General features: G+C 53.5%; 1 protein-coding gene, 1 long non-coding RNA gene and 3 other non-coding genes across 5 annotated transcripts; 1 reads left to right on the forward strand and 4 right to left on the reverse strand.

Moving 5' to 3' along the window:
* The first annotated feature begins 3,803 nt into the window (after positions 1-3,803).
* LOC132218503 (leucine-rich repeat-containing protein 75A-like) lies at positions 3,804-16,242 on the forward strand. Its single transcript, XM_059669759.1, has 4 exons — positions 3,804-4,019; positions 4,173-4,301; positions 12,471-12,586; positions 15,153-16,242. The coding sequence occupies exons 1-4, from the start codon at positions 3,804-3,806 to the stop codon at positions 15,691-15,693; spliced, it is 1,002 nt and encodes a 333-aa protein (XP_059525742.1). The 3' UTR covers positions 15,694-16,242.
* A 1,276-nt stretch (positions 16,243-17,518) lies between these two features.
* Positions 17,519-19,769, reverse strand: LOC132217954 (uncharacterized). The gene is made up of 3 exons (XR_009449050.1): positions 19,022-19,769; positions 18,570-18,650; positions 17,519-18,347 (listed from the first exon to the last, which is right to left on the reverse strand). It is a non-coding gene; the product is annotated as an uncharacterized LOC132217954 (long non-coding RNA).
* On the reverse strand, positions 18,410-18,482 carry LOC132219473 (small nucleolar RNA SNORD65). The gene has a single exon (XR_009449474.1). It is a non-coding gene; the product is annotated as a small nucleolar RNA SNORD65 (small nucleolar RNA).
* On the reverse strand, positions 19,167-19,234 carry LOC132219440 (small nucleolar RNA SNORD49). The gene has a single exon (XR_009449451.1). It is a non-coding gene; the product is annotated as a small nucleolar RNA SNORD49 (small nucleolar RNA).
* Positions 19,637-19,705, reverse strand: LOC132219442 (small nucleolar RNA SNORD49). The gene has a single exon (XR_009449453.1). It is a non-coding gene; the product is annotated as a small nucleolar RNA SNORD49 (small nucleolar RNA).
* Positions 19,770-25,232: the final 5,463 nt, after the last annotated feature.

Consider the following 25,232-nt stretch of genomic DNA (forward strand, 5'->3'; position numbering starts at 1 on the left):
ACAGCGGAGCAGCCCACCTGCATGACAACAGGGAAAGGAAAATGCATCCATCTCCTTCTCACTCCCGTGGCCACCGGCAGCCTCTGACCGTGAGAATCACCCCCCCCATTTCCGTCCGGCCCCACTTCCCTGGCCTAGGGGGACACGTGGGCACAAGCCCCGGGACTTGCCCCTCCCTGGAGCCCAGCCGCCTCCCGCCCCATTTTGCACAATTCTGGGCAGAGTTTGTATCCTGAGGTCACAAGTGTCCAGGGCTTCAATGCGCCCTGTCGTGTGTGCAGCAAGCTCCCTGTGACTTCTGGGTTTTTCTAGACAGGTCATGGCCCGTGACATCTCAAATGGGTCTGCGGTCGGTCCTGGCCAGGGTGGCTCAGTTGGTTGGAGCGTCATCTCTTACACCAAAAGGTTGCAGGTTCGATCCCCGTTGGGGCACTCGTGGGAGGCAACGGATCTCTCTCTCTCTCTCTCTCTCTCTCTCTCTCTCTCAAATCAAATTTAAAAGAAAGTTTAAAAAAACATCATATAGGTCTGTGATCTGAAAAGTGAAGAAGCCTGTATGAGGGGAGGAGGGGCCTTCCTGAGGGAAGGGATGAACGGATGGGAACGGGGGAGGGGAGCTGTGTTAATGCTTCTCTTCCCTGTGGAAGGCTTTCCACGTGCTGCTTGGTTTTATTTCCCTCTCCTACATCTAGTGCAGGGTCACTGCCCCATGTGCAGGTGAGGAAGCTGAGGCCCCGGCCTGAGGTAGCTGGCCCGGGCTGCAGCCTGGCTGGCGGTTGAGCAGGCCAGGACAGACAGGTGTGGCAGCGTTGCCCTGGGCTCTGAGGCCCGCGGCTCTGAGAACAGGGCAGTGGGCACGTCAGCACCTCCCTCCCCTGCATCCCTGCCAAACCTTGAGCGCCTGGATCTGGGTTCCCAGTAAATTATTTCAGCAGCCGGAGACCTGGTGCAGGGCAGCAGTCCTCTGAGGTTAGTTCCTGCCGAATGGAAAACAGCCCCCAAGGCTGGCCCCTTGATGTCCTCAGTGAAGCTTGAAACCCACCCCTTTCTAGCAAAGAGGAGGCGGCAGGGTGCCCCTGACCCAAAGGGCAGGAACTGGCTCAAGCCGGTGAGGTCCCTGATGGCAGAGGGCCTGGCCCGCCCCTGCAGATCTGCGGGCAAAGACCCTTTTCTTTCTTTGCTCTTAGAAATGTCTGCCACCAAAGCACAGAACAGCAGCCTGCCTCCAGCCTGCCTGCCCCCGGGTCCCCCTTCACAAGGGTATTTAAGTCAGCACAATCCTTCAAAAACAGGCCCTAGGCTGGGCATGTCCTCCCTCCCCCCCACCAGCACCCTGTGCCTGAAGTTCACTGTTGCCACCTGCATCCAAGACCCTTTCAGTGTTGAGCTGCGGTGCAGCCGGCTCCGTTTGGGGGAAGGTCTGTGGCCGGAGGGCCGAGGCGAAATGATTAGTCAGTGCCCATCACCTCCTATAGTTAGAAAAACAGAGGAAATGGGTGTTTTTGCTTGTGATGAGAACTTTTAGGATGTTAACGAACCAACTTCAGCTGAGTAAATGTGAAGGTCTAATTGGCTTTATTAAGTGATTCATGAAGGCAGCATCCCATCTAGTCATTAGAACAGTGATGGCGAACCTATGACATCCATGTCAGAGGTGACACGTGAACTCATTTTTTTGGTTGATTTCTTTATTAAATGGCATTTAAATATATAAAATAAATATCAAAAATATAAGTCTTGCCCTAACCGGTTTGGCTCAATGGATAGAGCGTCGGCCTGCGGAATGAAGGGTCCCAGGTTGGATTCCGGTCAAAGGCATGTATGTGCCTTGGTTGAGGGCATGTCCCCACTGGGGAGTGTGCAGGAGGCAGCTTAATCGATGTTTCTCTCTCATCGATGTTTCTAGTTCTCTATCCCTCTCCTTTCCTCTCTGTAAAAAATCAATAAAATATATTTTAAAATATATATATGTCTTTGTTTTACTATGGTTGCAAATATCAAAAAATTTCTATATGTGACATGGCACCAGAGTTAAGTTAGGGTTTTTCAAAATGCTGACATGCCGAGCTCAAAAGGTTCGCCATCACTGCCTAGAAGGTGCTCTGAGTCACCTGGAGGTATTCAGGGGCAGAAAGGGAGGCACTGAGGAGCTGAGTATTTCAATCCTCTGGGAAGGCGGGGTCCCCACCTCACTAGTGCTGGCAGGACACCCCACTGAGTGCTTTAAAATGTCACTCCTGGGAGAAGTGCAACTGCAATTAGGTTGGTTAGTAAGGTTTTGTTTGGTACTGTAGCTTAGCAAAAGTGACTCCATTGTGGCCTGTTATTTCTTTTTTGTTTTCTTTTTAACAAGAATCTACTCTTTTAATAGCTTTCAAATGTACCAGCAGCAGTGTTCATTGTAGTCATCCGTTGTCCATTCCCTTCCTAGAAGTTTGACCATTGAAGTGAGCCACTCAGGGCCTCAGTTTCCTCACCTGTACATTGGGAATGATGATGTAACTTCTGACTCAGGCAGGGAAGGCACTGAGAAAGGTTCAGGACATCCCGCTGGTCAAACCAGCTGGGTCCGGGGGTGGGGATGGGGGTGGGGGGTGAGGTGGCATCTTTCTGGGCAGAGCAGCTCCGTGCCCAACAAGGGCTGGCGGGTATACCCAGACCCAAGGAGGACAGGCCCCCACTGCAGACACCAGGAGGGTAGAGGTGGGCCTGAGGCCTGGCGGTCCTGAGGCCCGTCGTCCACGGCTGAGGCTGCACCTTGGCACCGGCTGCACAATTTATTGCCAAGATTTATTGCCAAGACATCCCACAGGACAACCCCTGCTGGCAGTCACCTGTCACCCACACTTCCTGTCCCGGACAACAGGAATTGGGGAGGGGGTTGGGAACAGGTAGAAGGTGTATCCGTGCTCTTTCACAGTGGAAGGCATACAGTTTAGTCCAGCACTAGGGTAGAAAACCATGTTTCCTCTTCGAAGCAGTTCACTCCATTTCAAGCTCCCGCCACCTTGGCTGATGGGAAATTCAAGTGTGGTCATCCGCCCTTTCCCGGGGATTGTGCCGGAGTTTGGGGTCTCACACAAACAGCACGTTTGGAGCAGGGCTACTGGGTCCCGCTCCAGTCCCAGCGCCGAGGGCCTCGTGCTGGTGGGCAGGAGTCTGCAGGACCTCCCAACGGGGCTCTCATGTGTGGGGACCCCCGCCCCCGCCAGATCCTTGTCCCTCCTCAGGCTCAGGGAACCCCTGTCCCATGTCCCAGTGGGTTTTCTTGTTGTTGAAAGTATTACATATGTCCCCTTTTCCCCCATTGACCCTTTGTAGCCTGCCCCCCTCCCCCCGCCCCAGGCTTTACACACCATTGTCTGTGTCCATGGGCCATGCATATGTGCACACAAGGTCTTTGGTTGATCTCTTCCCACCCACCCACCCTCCCCCGCCTTCCCCCTGAGGTTCAACATCTGTTCGTGCTGCTATGACTCTGGATCTGTTTTGTTCATCAGTTTATTTTGTTCATTAGATTCCACATAGGAGTGAGATCCTGTTGTCCCTGTGGTCTCTGCCACCGTTCCCACCCCACTCCGTGTCCTTTGCACCAGGCTCCCTCCTCTCCCCTTAGGAGGAGCCACGTGACACCCTCTCTTTGGGAGTCCTGGTGGGGCCTTCCTCCTGGGGCCTGGCAGCTTCTCCCTTCACCCCGCAACTCAGCACCCCTCCCTCCAAGGCACAGGGACCCCGAGTCAGGTCACCTGCAGAGGAAGCAGTCAAAACGGCCTCAGAAGCAAGAAAAAGGCAAACATCAGGGCATGGTCCTGTCTCCCGGCTGGGGCGCTTTCCAGGCTGCCGTCTGCCAGGTCTGTGGGATGGAGAAGCAGCCGGGCGCCTGGCCCGCAGGCCTCGGCCTTGTCTTCGGGGAACCTGAGATGGCAGAGGGGGCTGTCTTGGGAGAGGGCCATAAGCTGGCAGGCCAGGCTGCAGGCTTGCCTGGTTCCCTGGGACGCCCTCTAGGTGCCTCCTGGAAGGTTAGGAAGCCTCTGGGGAGGGGTGTCCTCCCTTGCCGGGCCCTGCTGTGTGGGAGGCTGAGCTGCCTCCAGGGGGTCGCTCTGGGCGTTTGGGTGGGACTTGAGGGTGCGGCAGGACCGCCCCTGACCTCTGCGCGCCCTTCGTCCTTGCAGGACCTGGGCATGGAGTCGACCTCGCTGGATGACGTGCTGTACCGCTACGCCAGCTTCCGGAACCTGGTGGACCCCATCACCCACGACCTCATCATCAGCCTGGCTCGCTACATCCACTGCCCCAAGCCGGTAGGCGGCTGTGTCTAAACCAGCTGGGTCCGGGGCTGGGGGTGAGGTGGCATCTTTCTGGGCAGAGCAGCTCCGTGCCCAACAAGGGCTGGTGGGTATACCCAGACCCAAGGAGGACAGGCCCCCACGTGCAGGCACCAGGAGGGTAGAGGTGGGCCTGAGGCCTGGCGGTCCTGAGGCCTGGCGTCCACGGCTGAGGCTGCCCCTTGGCACCGGCAGCACAGGTTTTGTTTGGCCATAGGGTTTTAAATCTGGATTTATTGCCAAAGTTTAAAAATTCAAGTATTTCTCACAATCCCTATGTTCAGCTGCCCTTGAAAATGGGGAGCTCAGGCAGCACGAAGCCCGCGTTTCGGTGAGCAGCCACCCGCGATGGGCCAGGGCCCCCTGTTCCGTCAGCGGCGGCGGCTGTGCCCGGCACAGACTGCAGGCACAGAGGTGGCAGGAGACAGTGCTGACCCCGCCCTCTCTTCGCCCCCCAAGCCGTGGACACTGGTGCAGACTGTCCACCAAGGGGGGCTTTTTCTTGTTTGTACAGAGGTGCCACCTATTCTGGCAGTGGCCCTGCATGGCCTCAGGCCCCACCCCAGGTGCCCTCCTCCTGAGCTGAGTGTCATTGTACACCCACCACCCTCCTCATGCCCGCTCACACCTGGTCCGGGCGCTGCTCAGCCCCTTCTGGGTGAGAGGGTCTGTCCCTCTTCCTGCTGGGGCACCTGGCGGCTCACACAGACCTGCCCAGGGGACCTGGGACAGGGTGGGGGGTGGGGGATGCACTCTCCATGCCTTGGCTTCTCTCTTGTCTCAGTTTCTTCACTTCCATCCCCCACTTCCAGCAGCTTCCAAAAGAAGCGCTTTTGCTGTGGCAGGGATGGAAGTCGTCATGCAGCCTGTGCTGTGATTTAAAAAAAACCAGACTCCTCCCCTGGCCCTGCCCCCTCCACCTGCCAACTCTGCTCCAGCCCTGGGCCCCCCTCGGCCCGCCCCCCCACCCCACCCCGCGCCCAGATCCCCTCCTTCCTGAGGAGCTTGGCTGCCACCCTGACCACACCTGCCGCCTGTCTCACTTCCCTCCTCCAGACTCTGGTGGGGCCTGGCAGCTTCTTCCTTAACCGCACAGCCCAACCCCTCCCTCCAAGGCACAGGGACCCCGAGGTCCGGTCACCCACAGGGGAAGCACTAAAAATGGCCTCAGAAGCAAGAAAAAGGCAAATCAGAGCAGGGTCCTGTCTCCCGGCTGGGGCATCTCCAGGCTGCCGTCTGCCAGGTCTGTGGGATGGAGAAGCAGCCGGGCGCCTGGCCCGCAGGTCGCCCCTCAGAGACCTTTGATCGGCCTGCCGCTCCCTGGTCTACCGAGCAGCCCCGTCTCACGCCCTGTTCATCTCCTCGCTTATTTCTTTCATTTCACTCGCTGGTCTCCAAAATTATCTTGCTTTTTTTTTGTTGGTTAACGTAGCGCCGGCTTTCCCCACGAGAACACTAACTCCACAAGGGGCAAGGACAGCTCTGCCCGTCACGGCCACGTCTGCCCCAAGCAGAGCCGGCGTGAAGCAGGAGACCCTGCCCATTGTGAACTTGTAAGAGAGATTACTAGGGGCGGGGCAGGATAGCGGAAATGAACGGGACATGGAGGCCCCAAAGACCAGCAGCCGGAGGTCATTGCCGGGCCGCGGTGGAAGCTGTGTTGTTGCCGAAGCCGGATGAGAATGCCTCTTCCAGGCCCGGGTGCGTGCTATTGCCTAACAAATCGCCCCGCGGCTTAGGGCTTACAAGGCAGACATTGCTGCCCCGGCTCTGTGGGGCAGGCATCCCAGCAGCTCAGCTGGCTGGTCCTGGCTTAGAGTCTGGAGACACTGGCCAAGGCTGAGTATCTGGAGGCTTGACAGAGGTGGGCACCCGCCCCCAGGGTGGGGTGTCGGTGGTGGTTGGCAGGAGGCGTGGGTGCCTTGCCGCGGGGCCTCTCCATAGGCGCCCCTGAGTGTCCCCACGGCATAGCAGCGGCTCCACCCAGAGCGGGCGGCCCAGGAGAAAGTGAGGCAGACGCACAGCACCCTTTATGACCCAGCTGCCATCGCTAGCATGTTCTGCTGATTGCCCAGGTCAGCCCTGAGACAGGGAGGTCGGAGACCGGGCGAGGCCACAGGAGTCCAGAACCCCCAGGGCTGTCATGGAGGCTGACGCACGTGAGGAGTGAAAGAGAAATGCCTGACCGCTCCTGCTGCCCCCTGACCTCTCCCACAGGCTCCGGTTCGTTTCATGCAGCTGGCAGCCCTGGGCCAGAGGGCTGGGTGATGCCCGGCCTTCAGAGCACACGGAAGGACAGAGAATGGACTGGGGAGAGGGAGCAAACAGGAAACCCAGCACAGGGTCTCCAGCTTGATATTTGATGAATGGATGAATTTATGAATGGACGTAGACGCCTTTGGGCATAACTCAGTGGAGAGCTCTGTGTGTTTGCCTGGGGGCAGGGTGTCCAGGTGGGTGTTGCTGTCTGACAGTGGAGCCATGGGGCCTTGTGCAAGCACTGGGGCCCTCCAGGAGGGGGTGCAGGAATACCCTGAATAGCGTTCCTGACAGGTCAGAGTGCCTCAAACATTCTTCTCCAGGGCCCCCAGCCCCCCACCCCCCTGCGTGCCGACTCACCCCTGACTTGCCCCAGCCCCTCTCCTGCCTTCTTCCTTGGAGCTTCAGTGTGGCTAGGACTCACCTGCAAGTACCTGATGCCCACTCGGCTGCCTAAAGCGAGGGAGAGGATTTACCCTGGCACCGAGGGGCCTTGTGGGGGCTAAAGGCAGCCAAGCTTGAAGGAGGGACTAGAGCTACAAACTGCAGACTTCTCCCCTCTGCTACCTCCCAGACCCACCCACTCTGCCCTGGCTCTTTCCCAGGACAGGGGGCCAAGCCCATAGCTTCTGATTCACACCTCTGTCCAGCCCTGAGGAGTCAGGATCCAGGGAAAGGGCTGATTGGCTGGGCTCTGCCAGGGCCCACTTCTGGGCCAATCAGCTGTAGCTTGGGCGTGGCCTGTGGTTGCAGAAGGGCTGCTGGGGTGCCTGCTGTAAAGGGAAAGCCTCCAGCCTGGGCGCGCAGGGCGCAGGGATCTCTGATGCATAACATGTGCTGCTCATTGTCAGAGCCCCAGGTTACACAGGGGGTGGGAGCTGCTCTGCACCTCAGAGGCATTTGACCCCCCCCCCCCAAAAAAACAACCAACACGGCACTTTCTCCTTCTTTCCCTCCTCCCTCCCCTTCCATCCCTTCCTTCCCCCTCCTCACGCTCTGGCTCCACCTCTGGGGCAGTCCTGCTTTGTCCTGTTCTCCGCTGGAGGAAGCCCTGGCGGGGGCTGTCGGAAAGCAGTGGAGTGAAGGGACATTAGGGGGGCTGCCTCAGTCTTTTCTGGGTGCAAATGAAGGAAACGCCTCTCCAGGAGGGCATTGCAAAGCGCAGGGCCTGCTGGCAGCTGGGAGCCCCGCTCAGAGCCTGCGAGGCCTGGAGGTCTGGGTCCGGCTCCATCTCACACGTTGTGTGGCGTGCCAGTCTGTCCCCCTTCTTGATGCCCCAGGGTCCTCATTTGCAAAGTGGAGATACTAGAAGCCCTGTGTCCTAGGACTGTTGTGAGTTGCAGCGGTGTGATGAGTTCACGCAGGCAATGTAGAGGCAATGCCTGGCATGCAGTGTTAGATGCTCAAGAAATGTTAGCTGTTGTTTCTTTAGTCCCGACAAGTTGGTTTAGTCCAGACTTCTGTGAGGACATAGCTTACATTTGTCTCTAGTCGCTCAGTTAGGTGACTGTGTCCGCTGTCCCCACTGAGTGGAACAGGAACCCTCCTCCAGTCTCCCAGGTCAGCAGCTGGGGCCTCGCCCTGCGCACAGCTGCCCCCTTGTGGCAGCGCCGCGTACTGGCGCTGCTTTGTCTCCTCTCTTCCTCCTGTCAGGGCCCAGTTGTCCTGATTTTGGAATCCTTGGGAAGTGTTTGGTGGAGGAGCTGGAGCGGAGGGGCTTGGTTCTCAGCTTTGATTTTATAGAGAAAAAGAGCGAAATATCGATTTGTTGTTCCACTTATGTATGCATTCACCGGTTGGTTCTCGTATGTGCCCTGACCGGGGATCGAACCCACAACCTTGGTGTATGGGGATGATTCTCTAACCAACTCAGTTACCCAACCAGGGCCAGTTCTCGGCTTTGGAGCAGGCGTTGGGAGACTGGCAACAGTCTGTCCCGGGGTCCAGGAGACATGCTGGGCAGATCTTCTTGCCTGAAACAGTGCTCTCCACCTCGGAAGCACATGGGGATCACCTGGGAAGCTTTTAAAAACCCCGCAACTGAACTGCTCACCCATTGCTGGGGGCTGCCCTGGTGACCCCAGGGTACGAGAGTCCTCGGTGAAGAACTGCGGCTCTAGAGCAGCATATCCGTTGTCCCCTCCCTTCTCCCTTCTCCCTTTGGCCCCCACGTTGGCCTTCACCATGCCAGCCCCTCCTAGAGCCTTCGCTGGCCACAGCCTCCTCGCCGACCTTCTCCTGGTGCCCATGGCTCCCCTCTTGCTTCTCTGACTGGCCTTCTCCGTCCCTCCGTGTCCAGTATGTCTCTGCCCCTTCGATGCTGCAGCTGTTCCCCCTGCCTTCCCCTCGGCTCATTTCCTGGCCAGGGGCTTTCACCAGATGCCAATGGAAGTGACCAGCCTGGGCCTGTCTTGAGCCCAGCCCCCTAAGTTCATCACATCTCCCAGCGGGAAAGGAGCCGGACATTCCCATCCTGCTTTTCACCTGGTTCTTATCCAGAGCCTCTTGCCTTCTACCACGGTCCCAAGGCCAAAGCCAAGACCCCTCCTCACCCTCCCTGCCCATCCCCTCCATCCTGTGCATGGTCAGTCGAGTGTGGTGGCCTCTATCACTTTCAGTCATTTCCATGGTCCCAGCAGGGGGCCCCAAACCACACATACGCAGATGGCCCAGCCCTGAGTCACCCTGTCTGCCTCCAGTCCACCCCTTTCTCCGTCCCCCATCCGAGGGACGGTCCTAGAATGCGAATGTGGTACTGTCTGCCCCTGCAGGGATTCCTCTGGTCCCCATGGTGGAGCCCTGCCTGCTTCAGCACCATTGTTTCCCAACACACACACCCTATGTCCAGACTCAGCAAGAAACGAAGTCTAGGAACCTAGGGGTTGTGAATGCATTTGCCCGGAGTGACAGGTGACATCTGTTTCTCTCACAGGCAGCCTTAGGCGCGTGGAAGAGGTGAGGTTGTGGAGAACCAGAGACCAGAGGTTTCCTTTAAACCAGTTTCATTCCGCCTGGGGCCTGCCTCCGTCTGCTGATTCCTGTACACATGTTCGTCTCTTCGGACACTCAGCTCCCCTCTTCCAACTCCTCTGTCTCTTGTCTCCCTCCCTTAGAGTCTCCTTCTCTTGCCTTTTCATCAGCCTTGGCCCTCTGAGCCCCAGATTCCTCCTCGGTAAAATGGGGATAATGAAAGCGTTCACTTCACCAGCGTGTTGTGGGAATTCCATAAAGCCCTAGTGCAATGTCTGTGTGCACTAATGCAGGTTGCAGACAACAGTGGGTTGGGCCAAGGTGGTAGCTGCGGAAGGGGCAAGAAATCAGGCTCCAGACTGTCACCTGTTCCCACACCTGTAACACCCTCCACACCCCCCAGCCCTGGACAAGTGTTGTCACTGATCCATTTGCTCTTAAAAGCCAGCTCAAATCTGAGCCTGGGCAGAAGTACCCTTCCTTCTTTACCCTGCTGAAGTTCTGTGTTCGTGCCAATTTTACAATACAGCACAGTATACAGCAATATATATATTGCTGTTGTTGTTGTTGTTAATCCAAACCCGAGGATATTTTTTCCATTGGTTTTTAGAGAGAGTAGAAGGAAAGGAGGAGGAAGAGAGAAACATCCATGTGAGAGATAGACACATCGATTGGTTGCCTCCTGCACGCTCCACAACCGGAGCCAGGGATAGAACCTGCAACCCATGTATGTGCCCTTGACAGGGAATCAAACCTGTGACCCTTCAGTCTGAGAGTTGACTACGGAGCAACCGGCCAGGGTTACCCCACAGTATTGATTCAGCGAGCATTCCTGGAGAGCATACTGTGTGCCCAGCTACATTCAGAGCACTTTACAAGTAGGAACTCATTTCATCCCCTGTGAGGTTGGTACTATTATCCCTGTACAGGTGAGGATCAGAGGCACAGAGGTCAAGGGATTTTCCCAAGTCACATAGGAGATGACAAAGCAAGGATTTGAATCCACACTTTGGTGCCAAGTTCATTCTCTTAATGACTCAATGTGCTGCTCCTCTGTTAGCAGAGTGAGGATGATCTATACTAATAAAAGGGTAATATGCTAATTAAGGTGGATATCTTCTGGACATTCATTCGGACAAAGCTACAGCGGCTGCAAGGCCTGAGACTCATGGCAGCCGTGGCCTCATGGCAGCCGTAGGCCTCAAGTAGCTGTGAACCCCCGCAGCTGCGAGGCCCGGGGCTCAGGCCTTGCAACCATCGTGGCTGGCAGTGGCAGCAGCAGTGGGGTGATGGGGGCAGCGCCTTCCCCTGATCAGCCAGTCTCCTCTCGAAGAGGGAGGCCAGACTGTGGCTTAGGCCCAGTTCCTGAGGGGAGCGGGCCTAAGCCGTCAGTAGGACATCCCCTGAGGGCACCTGGAGTATGAGAGAGGCAGGCCAGGCTGAGGGCCCCCCTCCCCTCCCGGTCCCCCAGTGCGTGAGTTTTTGTGAACCAGGCCCCTAGTAATGATAATAAGAACCAAGCTGGCTTTTACCGAGGGCTCACTCTGCCGGGCGCGCTGCTGAGCCCTGGACCTGGGTTACCAGCTACACCTCCCCACACCCACATTGCTGTCACAGGTGAGTCTCATCCCAGCCCTGGCACGCTGGTCCCCGGCCCTCTGGTGGGAGCACACACTCTCGGGCACTCTCCCAGGGCTCAGTGACTGTTTGTTGATTTGACTTCCCTTGGGATGGAGTTGGAGTATCTCTGGTATCTCTCTGCTGCCACCTTTAACCCAGGGCATTCGTGTGCTAGGGCTGCCACGAAAAAACCACCACTTAAACCACAGGAACTTACTTCTCCCAGTTCTGGAGGCCGGAAGTCCAAGTTCAAGGTGTCTTCAGAGTCACTTCAGCTGAGGCCTCTCTCCGTGCCTTGCAGATGGCCATCTTCACCAGGTCTTCCCTCAGTACACGTCTGCATCCTAACCTCTTATGAGGACACCAGCCACTGGATTAGGGCCCACCCACATGGCCTCATTTTACCTTAATTACTCTTTAAAGGCCCTATCTCCAAATGCAGTCACATTCTGAGGTATTAAAAATTGGGGGGGGCAACCAGTGTGGCTCAGTTGGCTGAGCATCATCCTGTGCACCAGGAGGTTGATGGTTCAATTCTCAGTCAGAGCACATACCTGGGTTTTGGGCTTGATCCCCAGGTGGAGGCGTGTACGAGGCAGCTGATCAATGATTCTCATCATTGATGTTTCTATCTCTCCCTCTCCTTTCCCTCTCTGAAATCAATAAAAACATATTTTTTTAAAAAAGAATTTTGGACACAATTCTGATCATAACCCCAGGGTCTCAAACTCAAATGCTGATGGGCCAGACAGGTAACAGATGAATGAACTGGGCTGTGAAAGACGTGGCTCCTTCGTTCTGTTATTTTCCCACTTTGGACCTGGGTAAGAGACATGGTGACAACGTCTCACTCTCCTCTGTCCCGTGTGAAATACAGAGCAAGAGCGTTTGTCCATGGCTGCGTCCTCAGCTCTGAGGACAAGTGTCTGGCACCAGGTGCTCGGTAAGTATTTGTTGAACCAGTGAACGAGCAGAATGTCCCTGAGTGTAGGGGAGCGGCCGGGACCACAGAGAGTCCTGCTAAGGGATCAGCTGTCACCTCACCCCAATGAGTTGTCAGATCACCTGGAATCCCGACTTTTATATAAAGCTCCAGTTTTTCAATAGTAGCAACTAATTCGCAAAAACTGAAACATCATGCAGATCGTTTTAACCACTGGTCTCTGCAAAGGGCACCCACCTTGAGCCAAAGGGCTGGCACCCCAGCTCAGCCTGTGTGCCATGCTCTTCCTGCAGGGACAGGAAGCTGGAGGGGGGCCGGGCTCTCACACACACACCCTGTGGTTGCCTCTGTAGGAGGGTGATGCACTAGGCGCCATGGAGAAGCTGTGCCGGCAGCTGACATACCATCTTAGCCCCCACTCCCAGTGGAGGCGGCACCGGGGGCTGGTGAAGAGGAAGCCACAGGCCTGGTGAGTCATGGTCACCTGAGGGGGGTCTGCCCGCCCCCCCTGCCCAGGCTCCTTCTACAAGGGCAGTCCAAAGACGGTCTGTGTCAGGCTGGGTGTATGACAGGACACAACACCCCTCCCAGGAGAGTGGGGTGAAGGGAAGAGCTAGAAGGCTGCCCGGAGCTGGTGAGAGTGAGAGAATTCAGGGTGGGCATTCCGGGTGGCATGAGCCATGAGAGGCCCTGGAGGCAGGGCCCTGGTCTGTGGGGTAGGAGCTGGGGATGTGGGCCCATCCCAATAGATGGGTGGCGGGGGTGGGGGGACATGAGTTTCTAATTCCTGGTGCAGTGAACGTGGGCACGCACACTCACTGAACCCCAGTGCCTCCTGGTTATCCCCCCGGGAGGCCCAGACCCCAGCACATCCCTGGTTCATGCAGCAGTGAGAACCCTCATGGACTTTGTGGCCCCTGAGACTGGGTAGAGGAGGCCACATGGGACACAGAACCTGTGGCCATGGCAGGAAGTGGACGCAAGGGAGCCTGGAAGGAAGACTTCCTGGGGGAGGACAAGGCTGCTGTGGGCTCACCCTCCAGGCCTGCGGCTGGGGGAGGAAGGCCTGCCCCTCCCTGAGAAGAAAGGGGCTCCTTTCCCTTCCAGACAACCCCACCCCCAAGCGGGGGGAGGAAGTGAGGCTCCCACTGGCTGAGGGCAGGGGCCATATATGCAGACAGAGCAGGGTGGGAGAACCCCTGGGACCTGGAATGCCAGGAGGACACTTGGTGAGCTAGTTGTTCAGGTTTGAAAAGCTGGCAATGTGAACTCTGTTGGAATCCAGGGGCCTCTTCTACTGTCTCCCCCCCGCCGCCCCCCCCCCCCCCCCACCCCGTGCATGCTCAGTCCATTCTTCATTCAGCTCTGCGCCTCTAAGGCGGCTTCTGGTCACATTGAGTGAAATGCAAGCAGGGCCTTAGGTGATGGGTCCCCAGCCCCTCACTCTCTCCCTCCCACTCTCCTGTGCCCCCTGCCACACTCTCCTTGCTGGTTCAGACACCAAGCTCTTTCCAACCTCAGGGCCTTTGCACTGCACTCCCTCTGCTGAAACTCACCAACCCTCCCGATGGCCTGCTTTCTCCTTGCTCGTCAGCTCCAATGTTACCTCCTCAAAGCAGCCTTCCTGAGTAGCCATGCCCACCCACCCCACACCCCAGGCTACTCTCTCACTTGACTCTCAGGTTGTCTTGTTTGCTGTCCAGCCGCTCTCCGGCAGAGTGAAAACAGGAGTCTTATCCATCTTGTTCACCACTATAGCCTTGGTGCCTAGGGCAGTGCCTGGCACCTAGCAGCTTAACAAACACTTGAAGGACTGACCAAGGTAGGGGCTATTACTGTTGCCATTTGACTGGCCACGATCAGCCGGCTGAGAAGTGGCAGGGCCAGATTCACACCCAGGCTCAGGCTGCTAACCACCCACTTCCCATTTCCCTGCTGTCATAGGCCTGCTTTATTCATAACAGTAATGAGAATTACAGCCAACACTAAATCACCCTAAACAAGTGCCGGCAGTGCTCCTGGCCCTTAGCTGTCATGCCTGGAGAGCTTCACCTTCAAACTCCCGGGGGCTCTGCAAGATGAGCACACTGAGGTGGCCTTTCAGCTTCAGGAGGTCCCGAGCATAGAGGATAGGGGTTCGCCTGCTCAGGCTGCTGCTACTAAAGTGTGCAGGCTGTTAACACCACCACCACCACCACCACCACCACCACCACCACCACCACCACCACCACCCCTCTTCACTCCCTCCCACCCCCCCGCAGCGTGCACGCGCGCATACACACACACACACACACACACACACACACACATACACACACATACACACATATGCACACACTCACTCACACACACATACACATACACACACACACACACACACACACACACACACTCCGGAGGCACCTGGAAACGGGGAGCTGTGGCCAGAGCAAGGGGCCGGGGAAGAAAGAGCAATGGCAGAAGGCAGGGAGTGGAGGGCACTCGGCCACCGGGGTCAGCAGCTCCCACCGGCTGGCAGCCCCTGTCTGCTGTCTTGCGGGGGTCTCCCTAAGGATCCCCCTCTGGTGGGGAAGGTGGCCTTAACACAGGAAGTGCTCAGGTGATTAACAATGTCCGCAGCAAGTATTTATTCATCACCCAAACAAGACACTGTTTTAAATGCTTTGCATTTATTATCTTCACGTAACAACCCCGTAGCACTCAACTAGCTCCATTTTTTCCAGAAAATAACTGAGGACAGAAAGGTTAAGGACCTAAGTAAAGGTCACAAGGAGCAGGAAGGAGTAAGATGCAAACCCAGGCACTGTGGCTGGAGTGTACCCTTAGTCACTGCAGAAGCACGTGGGCTTTCCCTTGTGGTCCCTCGGGTCCGGCCAGTGGGGCCCAGCCAGGTGGAGATGTGGGGTAGTGCCGGGGACTAGGGTCTGTTCCCCCCATCCCTGGAGCAGAGGCTGGCTCTGTGGTGCCGTCCCTGCTGCCCTGGGAGAGAGCCCTGCCCCGTCACCTGAACCCTGCTTGTCCCTTCTCCCTTTCAGCCTCAAGGCCGTCCTGGCTGGAAGCCCTCTGGACAACACGGTAGACCTGTCGGGCATCCCACTGACCTCGCGTGACCTGGAGCGGGTGAGCAGCTACCTGCAGCGCTGTGGGGAGCAGGTGGACAGTGTGGAGCTGGGCTTCACGGGCCTCACAGATGACATGGTCCTCCAGCTGCTGCCGGCACTCAGCACGCTGCCCCACCTCACCACGCTGGCCCTCAACGGCAACCGGCTGACCCGAGCACTGCTGCGTGACCTCACCGACACCCTTAAGGACCCCAGCAAGTTTCCCAATGTCACGTGGATTGATCTAGGCAACAACGTGGACATCTTCTCCTTGCCCCAGCCCTTCCTGCTCAGCCTGCGCAAGCGCTCCCCGAAGCAGGGCCACCTCCCCACCATCTTGGAGCTGGGCGAGAGCCCAGGCTGTGTAGAGGAGGCTTGGGATGGAACAGTGGGCCAGGAGGACCCAGCAGGGGACTGTGTGGCCTCCCCCAAAGACCTTGAGGGCAGGGAAACTGCAGGTCCAGCTCAGACGTGACATGGAAGTGGGGGCCTCACCAGGTAGTCCTTGTGGGGTATGATGGCTGAGGCAGAGTCACAACTACCCGAGCAGCCCCCCATGGGAAGCCAGATCACAGAATCTGGGAAAAGTTAACACTTCTCACGGGTCCATCGTACCCCTCATCCATCTCCGTTATCTTTGTTTGACTCCTGAGAGGTCATCCCTGGCTCAAGAGTCAGTCCTCGGCCTCCCCACTTACAGGTTGGGGTGCTGGAAGCGTGAGCTGTATGTGTAGTTGGGGCCTACATCCAACCCGGGACTTTCCAGTTGTCCAGTCCAGGACAGCACACTCCAGCCAGATGCTAAATGTGCTCAAGGCAGGTTGGCATCTCGGTGCCCTATCTCCTGAGTGGCCCTCAGGGTAGGGAGACTGGGCTCCTGGCTGCCAGATTCCAGGAGCAGTCGCCCTTGGGACTGAAGGTTGCCTACCTCCTCCTTGTGAACCCCTGGGCTCCTTGTAACCAACTTCCAGTCTCAGCCCTTAACCCCATGACTCCAGCGGCCTGGCCATGGGACCAGCCACCAGCCTTCTTTTTTTTTCTTCAAATTTTTAAAATAATTTTTATTTCTTAAAGTATTACAAAGAGTATTACACATGTTTCCTTTTCCCCCCCCTTGACATTCCCCCCTCCCCTACCGCCCCCCCCCCAACCCGGTGTCTTGTGTCCATTGGTTAATCTTATATGCATGAATATAAGTCCTTCGGTTGATCTCTTAATCCCCCCCCCTCAAACCCTCCCCAGGCTTCCCACTGTAGTTTGACAGTCTATTCAATGTTGCTCTGCCTCTGCATCTACCCCTGTTCATCAGTCTATACTGGTCCCCATTATCTGTCCCAACCTCACTGGAGCAGTCCCAACCTCACCAGGGCTGTCTCAGCCTCACTGGGGCCGTCCCGACCTCACCGGGGCCGTTTCAGCCTCACAGGGGCCGTCCCGACCTCACTGGGGCAGTCTCGACCTCACCAGGGCCGTCTCGATCTTTCTGGGGGCATCCCGGCCTCACCGGGGCCGTCCCAGCCTCATCGGGGAAACACGAAGTTTGGCCCTCTGTCCCCTGCCGAGCGGCTCCCCGCCAGACAAAATCTCCAGACATTCCTGGCAGCCACCAGCCTTCAATGTAGAACATCCTAAGGTATCGGGAAAAGATGGAAGAGCCCACTGAGAAACCCCCCACACACCCCCACAGACAGACTTTACCATGGTGGTCCCAGTGTTGCCAGTAAGGACCTTTCCCAGTACTGTCTCTGAATGTTGTCCTTAACTCAGCACATCCCCTAAAGCTATCATGGGAGGCTCTTTTCAAACACCCAGGACAGGAACGCAGGTCTGGTCCCTCCAAAGGCAGCCTTGATAGGGAAAACGAGGTTCCCCGAAGCAGGTTTCCATCCACCCTTAACCAAGGCCCACCAAGCTTTTAAAAATCCTTTCTAAATATAAGCAGCAAGTCCTGGCAACCCATCTTGAGCCAGAGAGTCATTTCAGGTGCCTGATGATTACCTCAGGCCATCAGAGGACTAGCAAGTGCAGCCCCACAGGCTAGCAGGCAAAATTCCAACCCAGGAAGGCAGGATGGGGGCAGGCACAGCGCACTTCAGGAGTTACTAGGAGGGCCAGACAAAGGACAGCGCCCGAGGAACTAGGGACTGGACTAAGTGTATGGATGCTTAGATGCTCTGGGACTTTTAGTCTCTAAGACAAGAGAAGAGCTTAGACCACAGGGAAGTTGAGTACCTGCACTGCTAATATTTCCCAGCAGTGACCAAGTTTAACTTTCTTCAAATACACATTTTAAGAACCAATACCAAAGACCATCCTTTATTGTTTATGGTAATTGCATGGATATTAATTTCAGGAGGAAGTTTCCAGCTTAAAGAACTTGGCCCCTTGCCTAATATAACAAATACTAAAGTGTATGTAAGCTCCTTTTGAGCGAGGGACAATACTAGAAAACTCACGAATGTAATGACACCAAGTGCTAGTCCTACAAAAAGGTGGTCAAAATCCACTTCTTGGCCCTCACTGGTAAGACTGGCCTCTGATACTTAGCACAAAGTGAGGCTTTTTAAAAATATATATTTTATTGATTTTTTACACAGAGGAAGGGAGAGGGACAGAGAGTTAGAAACATCAATGAGAGAGAAACATCGATTAGCTGCCTCACGCACACTCCCCACTGGGGATGTGCCCGCAACCAAGGTACATACCCCTGTCCGGAATTGAACCCAGAACCCTTGAATCCACAGGCCAACGCTCCATCCACTGAGCAAAACCAGTTAGGGCAAGAGACTTTTTTTTTAAATGTATTTTTTTATTATTTCAGAGAGGAAGGGAGAGAGAGAAACATTGATGAGAATCATTGATCAGCTGCCTCCTGCACACCCCCCACTGGGGATTGAAGCCTGCAACCTGGGCATGTGCCCTTGGCTGGAATTGAACCTGGGACCCTTCAGTCCACAGGCTGATGCTCTATCCACTGAGCCAAGCCAGTGGGGCAGGGTGAAACTTTCTACACCAAATGTTGAAGCCTAGGTTTCCGTCCTGAGTCCAAATTGATGGTGACTACTGGTCCTTGGAACTTCAAGTTCTGCCCCTGCTGCAGCATGGCTGACCACCCGCTGGAAAAACAGCCTGCAAGGAACTATCAGTCACACTTCCTACTCCAAACAGCAGTCATGCACAGCATAGGATATCTTCAGAAAACCGTAAGTTCACCACCACACAATCTGCCGGTAATTCCAGCTATTTTGGGTGATTTCATCATTTGATATCCTTTTCTGCAAGTTTTTGCAAACAAAACTAGCTGCTCACTCATTGACCAGGGGGACAATCATTGTCCAGATGGAATCTTACCTGTCCCCAGGGTAAGCTGCTGCTGCTGCCACCATCACCAGCTTTGGCCTGCACAGGTCACCATTCTTCAGCACTCAGAGCCTGGGGAACGAACACCACACCCACAGTCAGCAGATGCAGTTCTGATCACAAGTCTCAACTATAAACTTAAGTCCCTGTTAACAGTCCTTAAGAGTATGTCCTATTTGGCTTCTTGGGTGTTGTAAGCACCACTTACTCAGTATTTTAAACATTACAAATCTAAGGCTATCATTTTGTAGAATGAAGAAAATCACATGTTAGAGCAGGAAGGCAATTTTCTCAGAATTATACATCCATAAAGTGAAAAAAGAACTGCAGGGTATGCTCTGCACTCTGCTCCACTGCCAATATCTGACCTAGTACAACTTCACCAGACTCAACTGCCAGCTAAGCCTACTCACCCACTGACCTCTCCACAGACCACAGCTTACCTCGTTGCAGGCCAATGCTCCACTGCAGTCCTCAGCTCTTGCCAGTTCTTCATTCATTTGCAACCTGGGTGAATATAGAAAGTAAGGGTCACAGTGCAGACCAACTTACTCCTGGGCACCAGCCACCTGAGCCCTTGTTGACTGCAGTCAGCCAGGAATTATCGTCAGTTATCGCTTCTGATGGCACTTCCTATGGGTGATTTCATCAGAGCAGTCAAGCTCACTGTTCCCAGTACTGCTCCAGGCACTACCTGGATGAACTAATGTCGACTAAGCCAGGAGACATTTTGATGGAGTTTGTCTATGCATATCGCTGCGACTTAAGTGGTTCCGGTTAGGGGCAACGGTCTCCTAGCCATTGCAATTATGCAATGAGGTAGTGCATCATAAACACGTAAAACTACAACTGTACAACGTCAGGCAACTTCAGGGCATTTAAGGAAACAAGCCACCCATGTTCCGTACCAAACCCCGGTAGCCTAGGCCTTATCGCAGGGCACGGCAGCTCCGCCTGGGGCCCTCTTTGGTCGGTCTGCTGTCGGGAAAGGAAGGACATGCATTTAGGGCGGATTCTGCTGTTAACTGCAACCAATCTACCGAGGTCTCGGCGACTGCGGTCAGACAGTGTGACATCGTCAGTTATCGCATCTGACGGCACTTCTTAGGATCAGTATCATCAGGACAGTCGACCAAGACTTCCGGCGCCCATTACACGCCACCCACGTGTCAGCGCCCCTGGGTGCAGGGCCCCGCTTACCCAGTTCTCTCGGGTTGGCTCACTCCCAACGGTGAGCCCAGGCCCAGTCGCCCCGGCCTTTGGCTGTTGGAGACCGGGTGTAAGCTGACACGGTCCTTGCACCTGAAGGGGCTAGCAAGGCTGGGACCCTTACCCACACAGTTTTCCCAGACTTGTTTGGATGGCGGTTATCAGTAGAATGAGAGCAACCTTTGTAGAATGAGAACAGCCTTTCATGGCTTATCAAGAAATCTGTGACTATTTACTGAGATTTGCTGTATCGAGAATTTGTCCTTCTGCTCTGTCACTCCCTTAGAGATTAAGAGGAACAAAGAATACATTCCTCTTGACAGACCTCCTATTCAGTGTTTTGTGTATCAAAGGCATTGCGTGGTTAATAAACTTGCTGCAGTTCTTCGATTGATCTGTAGTCCTCCCGATCCTGCTCTCCTGTCTTTCTTTCTTTTCTCAATTCCCACCTCCCTACCTCAGCCCGGCTCAACCTGTCAGGCTGGCCCTGACAAATTGGCGCCCGAAAGCCAGGGACCTGAAGACTTGGGAAGCAGACGGTGAGGAACTCCTCCGGATAGAGAGTGCACTCGTTAAGGTCAGGGAGGAGAAATTTTTTGATAGTCGAGAGTAAAGCATGGGACAGTTAGAATCTAGGGAAAATGCCCTTTATGGGCAAATGTTAAAGTCTATGCTCAACAGTAAAGGAACTAAGGTTAATGACAAGCAAGCAGAAAAATTTTTAAAATTCATTCAGGAGGTCTGCCCTTGGTTTCCTGAGGAAGGAACCGTTAACTTAGAAACGTGGCAGAAAGTTGGAGAACAAATGCACAATCATTATAAAGCCTTGGGCCAAGGAAGACCCCGGTTGATGCATTTTCCTTATGGAGTTTGATACGGGATTGTTTGGATCCCAGGCATGACCATAATCAACCGTCTCTTCAGCCAGGAAAAAAAGAGAAGCAGTGTGATGGCACAAAACAGGGGTCTAGAAAAGACAGTATATTAAAAAGGAATCATGTAAATTTTAAAGGCAAATTAAATCCTCAGGATGAGGAGGATCTTGAGGAAGCTGCTGCCCTTTATCATGATGATGATACAGGTGTTGTTCAGGCAAAAGAGGAGGAAGAATATTCTTCTGCTGGAACTGAAGAGGGCAGTGATATGGAGGATGTGTTAGAACACTTTTTAGAAGCATTAAAGCTTCTTGGCAAGAAACAGAGAAGCCGCGGGGGCCGTTCCCGCCGCGCTCCGCTGCCTTGTGCAGCACCAGTTCCACTTTCCCCTCTCCAGATGGCTTTAAACACTGCCTGCCAAGCTGCACTGCGGCCCTATCAAAGAAAGGGGACTCTCTCAGATTATATCCACATTTGCGCAGATATTGGTCCCTCATATATACAAGGAGTCACCATTGCGGCCGCATTAAAGGGAACCACCATTGAAGGAATTCTTCAGCAACAGTTTAGCACAGGGAAAAGTCAAACACACAAGTGTTTCACTTGTGGAGGAACAGGACACATGGCAAAACAGTGTCCCTCTAATAAAGGGATTAATAAAGGAAACGGCAGAGGTCCCAAACAACCTGGACTATGCCCTAAATGTAAAAGAGGAAAACATTGGGCAAATGAGTGTAGATCTAAGACAGATGTCCAGGGAAATTCCTTGCCTCAGCAGCAGTCTGAAAACTCCTGAAACGGGCCAGCCCAGCCCCGGCAAATGATAGGGGCATTGTCTGTTTACCCTCCTGTCCTTGTGCCGTGTCAAGGCCAGCTGGCTGCACAGCACCCAGCCTGCCCCAGGGAGCAAAACGGATACAAGAATTATTCTGAGCAACCACCGGAAGTGCCGGGTTGGACCTTGGATCCATAGGGCGATATGTATTAACTCCAGAATTGGGACCACAGGCCATCCCTACAGGAGTGTATGGACCTACTCCTAAAGGGATGTTTGGCCTTTTACTAGGTAGAAGCAGCTTAACTATGAAAGGATTACAAATTTTTCCAGGAGTAATTGATGTAGATTATGAGGGGGAAATTAAAATTATAGTCTCTGCCTCCAGAGATATCATCACCATCACCTCAGACATGAAAATTGCTCAATTGATTTTGCTCCCTCTGCCTGCCACAGGCAATCTACTTTCCACAGAGTCTCAGGGGGTCAGGGGTTTTGGCTCCTCGGACAAGGCATATTGAGTACAAGCTATTTCTCATGCAAGGCCTGAGAGAACTTTACTTATACAAGGGAAAAGATTTACAGGGATTTTAGATACAGGAGCAGATACTTTTGTCATAAGCTTAGCTCACTGGCCTAAACAGTGGCCCTATAGAGAAGCTATGACACAACTTCAAGGAATAGGTTAGACCAACTCTCCTTTACAGAGTTCACAAATGTTAGAGTGGCAAGACAATGAAGGTCACTCTGGGTTATTTCAGCCATATGTCTTGCCAGGGATCCCTGTGAATTTATGGGAACGAGACATTCTGTCTGTCCTGGGTGTTGCCCTTGTTACCACCCCAGCTCAGGGAAATTTTTAGGGGGGGGGGCGGTCATTGTTTCTCCTGTTATCCACACAGCTGACAAGATATCTTGGAAGTCAGATGACCCTGTATGGGTAGAGCAGTGGCCCATTTCCAAAGAAAAAATACAAGCTGCTCATGAGTTGGTACAGGAACAACTGCAGCTAGGGCATATAGAAGAGACTACCAGTCCTTGGAATACTCCTATTTTTATCATAAAAAAGAAATCAGGAAATTGGTGCCTTTTACAGGATTTAAGGGCAATAAACAAGAATATGGAAATTATGGGGCCTTTACAGCCTGGTTGCCCTTCCTCTGTAGCAATCCCTAATGGGATGAAGCTATTAGTACTAGATTTAAAGGATTGTTTTTTCACTATTCCTCTGGATCCCTCTGATTGGAAACGATTTGCATTCAGTGTCCCATCTACTAATTTTCAGGAACCCATGCGCCGCTGTCATTGGAAGGTATTGCCTCAGGGAATGGCTAATAGCCCTACCCTGTATCAAAAGTTTGTTTGTCAGGCAATTCACGGAGTTCGAGAGAAACATCCGCAGGCTTATATCATACACTATATGGATGACATTCTTTTAGCTCACTATACGGAACGTCAATTAGAACGGGTGTATGATGACTTACAACAGGCTCTTCTTAAATCTGGATTAATTATTGCACCTGAAAAAGTTCAAAGACGAGACCCTTATCTATATCTTGGACATATCATAGAAGGAAGAAAAATTCGTCCTCAAAAGATTCAACTCAGGATAGACAAGCTAGAGACTTTAAATGATTTTCAAAAATTTTTAGGGGATATCAATTGGATTAGGCCAACTTTAGGCATAACAACTAATGACCTTAAACCTTTATTTGATATTCTTCGTGGGGATAGCGACCCTCAGGCCCCTCTTCAGCTTACTCCTGCAGCTCCAAGGCTATCTGCCACATAGAAGCTGCCTTAAAGAAACAATTTGTACAAAAAATTGATTACCCACAGCCATGGCTGTATTTAGTATTGGCTACGCCCGTATGTCCTACTGGCCTCTTATGGCAACAGGGACCTTTGGAGTGGATTCCTCCGCACTCCTCCCTGAAAAAGGTAGTTTACCCTTACTCAGAAGCAGTAGCAGATCTTATTTTTGCAGGACGTCTCAGATCTCTGGAACTTTTTGGTCAAGAGCCCCATACCATCGTGGTACCCTAGAAGGCTCAACAAAGGCAATGGCTATTTCATATGGATGATAAATGGCCTCTTTCATTCCTGGGCTATCACGGTACAGTAGACTCTCATTACCCATCTAATAAACTCATACAATTTTTTACAGAACATTCCTTCATTTTCCCCAAGGTAGTCAAGACTCAACCAATTTCTCATGCAGTTCTGGTGTTTACTGATGGTTCTAGCTGCCCTAGTTATCAATAATCAGCCCTTTGTTTTTCAGACTAACCACACTTCAGCACAATGCGTGGAGCTCGAAGCAGTACATCACGCATTATGCAAACTTTCCATTCAATCTTTTAACCTTTACTCAGACTCTTGTTATATTGTAAATATTATGATTCACTTAGAAACTGCTAATTTACATGACACTGACCGATCCGAAGTGATTATTCGCTTACTACAGGTTCAAGCTTTACTCAGGAAATGTTCTCACCCTTGTTTCTTTGGCCATATACGAGCTCATACAGATTTACCTGGATCTCTCTCTGCGGGGAATACTTATGCTGATCAACTTACTAAAACTGCCTATCTAACATTATCTCCTTTAGATGCAGTCAAAGCCTCACATTCTCTCCATCATCAAAATGCCACTGGCCTACGTCAGCAGTTTCCAGTCACAAAGGAACAGACTCAGCAAATTGTCAAACTCTGTCCTCAATGCCCTCTAACCACATTCATTCCTCCCACAGAAGGAGTCAATCCGCGAGGCTACACACCAGGCCAACTGTGGCAGATGGACGTAACCCATATTCCATCTTTCGGAAAACAAGCTTATGTCCATGTTTCTATTGACACTTTCTCTGGTTTTATTTTTGCATCCCCTCGTACAGGAGAAGCCGCTAAACATGTTATTGCTCACTGTTTACAAGCTTTTACTTTCCTAGGCATCCCCCATACCATTCAAACTGACAATGGTCCACAAGTACGGCATTCCAAAAGTTTTGTGCTACTTTTCTAATCCAGCATAAAACAGGCATCCCATACAATCCTCAAGGGTAGGGAGTAGTTGAGCGAGCTCATCAGACTTTAAAAAGGCAAATTGAATAAATAAGAAAGGCGGAGTATATAGATACCCCTGCTAACTTACTTAACAGAGCTCTTATTCCCTTTATTTTTTAAATGGTGACGCTCAGGGCAAAACCACTGCGGAGCGACAGTGGTCCTCACTGCCCAGATCCCACCCTTGGGTACAGTGGAAAGACTTACTTACAGGACAACGGCATGGCCCCGACCCTGTTCTGATATGGGCTCGGGGGTCTCTTTGTGAATTTCCTGAAGGGGACTCTGAGCCCCGTTGGATCCCCAGCCGCTATGTCCAGCCCTTTCAAAGTCAAGATGGAGGACGAATTGAACAAGAACTCACTCCACCATTCAAGAGGCTACGAGTCGGCCCACTAGCGCCCGTGCAGCCACTGCCGCCACGGAGATCACAGACGACTTGGAGGACGTCTCCACCAACTTGGGGACAGTTGAAGAAGCTGACACTGGAGGCCGAGGCCATGGTCGTTCGCCAGGGAGCACAACGAACTGCTGAGACTTTGTTTCTAGCCATGCTGTCAATTTTGGCTGTTCAGGTCTGTGATGCTCAGATTCCATACTGAGCATACATTCCAGATCCGCCCTTTCTCAGGGCCGTTACTTGGGACGACCCCAGCGTTCCTGTTTTTGTTAATGATACAGGTATCATGGGCCACCCAAGTGCAGATCATCTTACTCCTCAGTGGGTGGGAG

The sequence above is a fragment of the Myotis daubentonii genome, chromosome 16, assembly GCF_963259705.1.
Source record: "Myotis daubentonii chromosome 16, mMyoDau2.1, whole genome shotgun sequence".
NCBI classification, from domain to species: Eukaryota; Metazoa; Chordata; class Mammalia; order Chiroptera; family Vespertilionidae; genus Myotis; species Myotis daubentonii.

Coding starts and splice junctions, on each gene's coding strand:
- LOC132218503 (XM_059669759.1), top strand. CDS start 3,804: ATGGTCCTGTCTCCCGGCTGGGGCGCTTTCCAGGCTGCCGTCTGCCAG. Junction 4,302..12,470: donor ACATCCACTGCCCCAAGCCG/GTAGGCGGCTGT, acceptor TTGCCTCTGTAG/GAGGGTGATGCACTAGGCGC. Junction 12,587..15,152: donor AAGAGGAAGCCACAGGCCTG/GTGAGTCATGGT, acceptor TCTCCCTTTCAG/CCTCAAGGCCGTCCTGGCTG.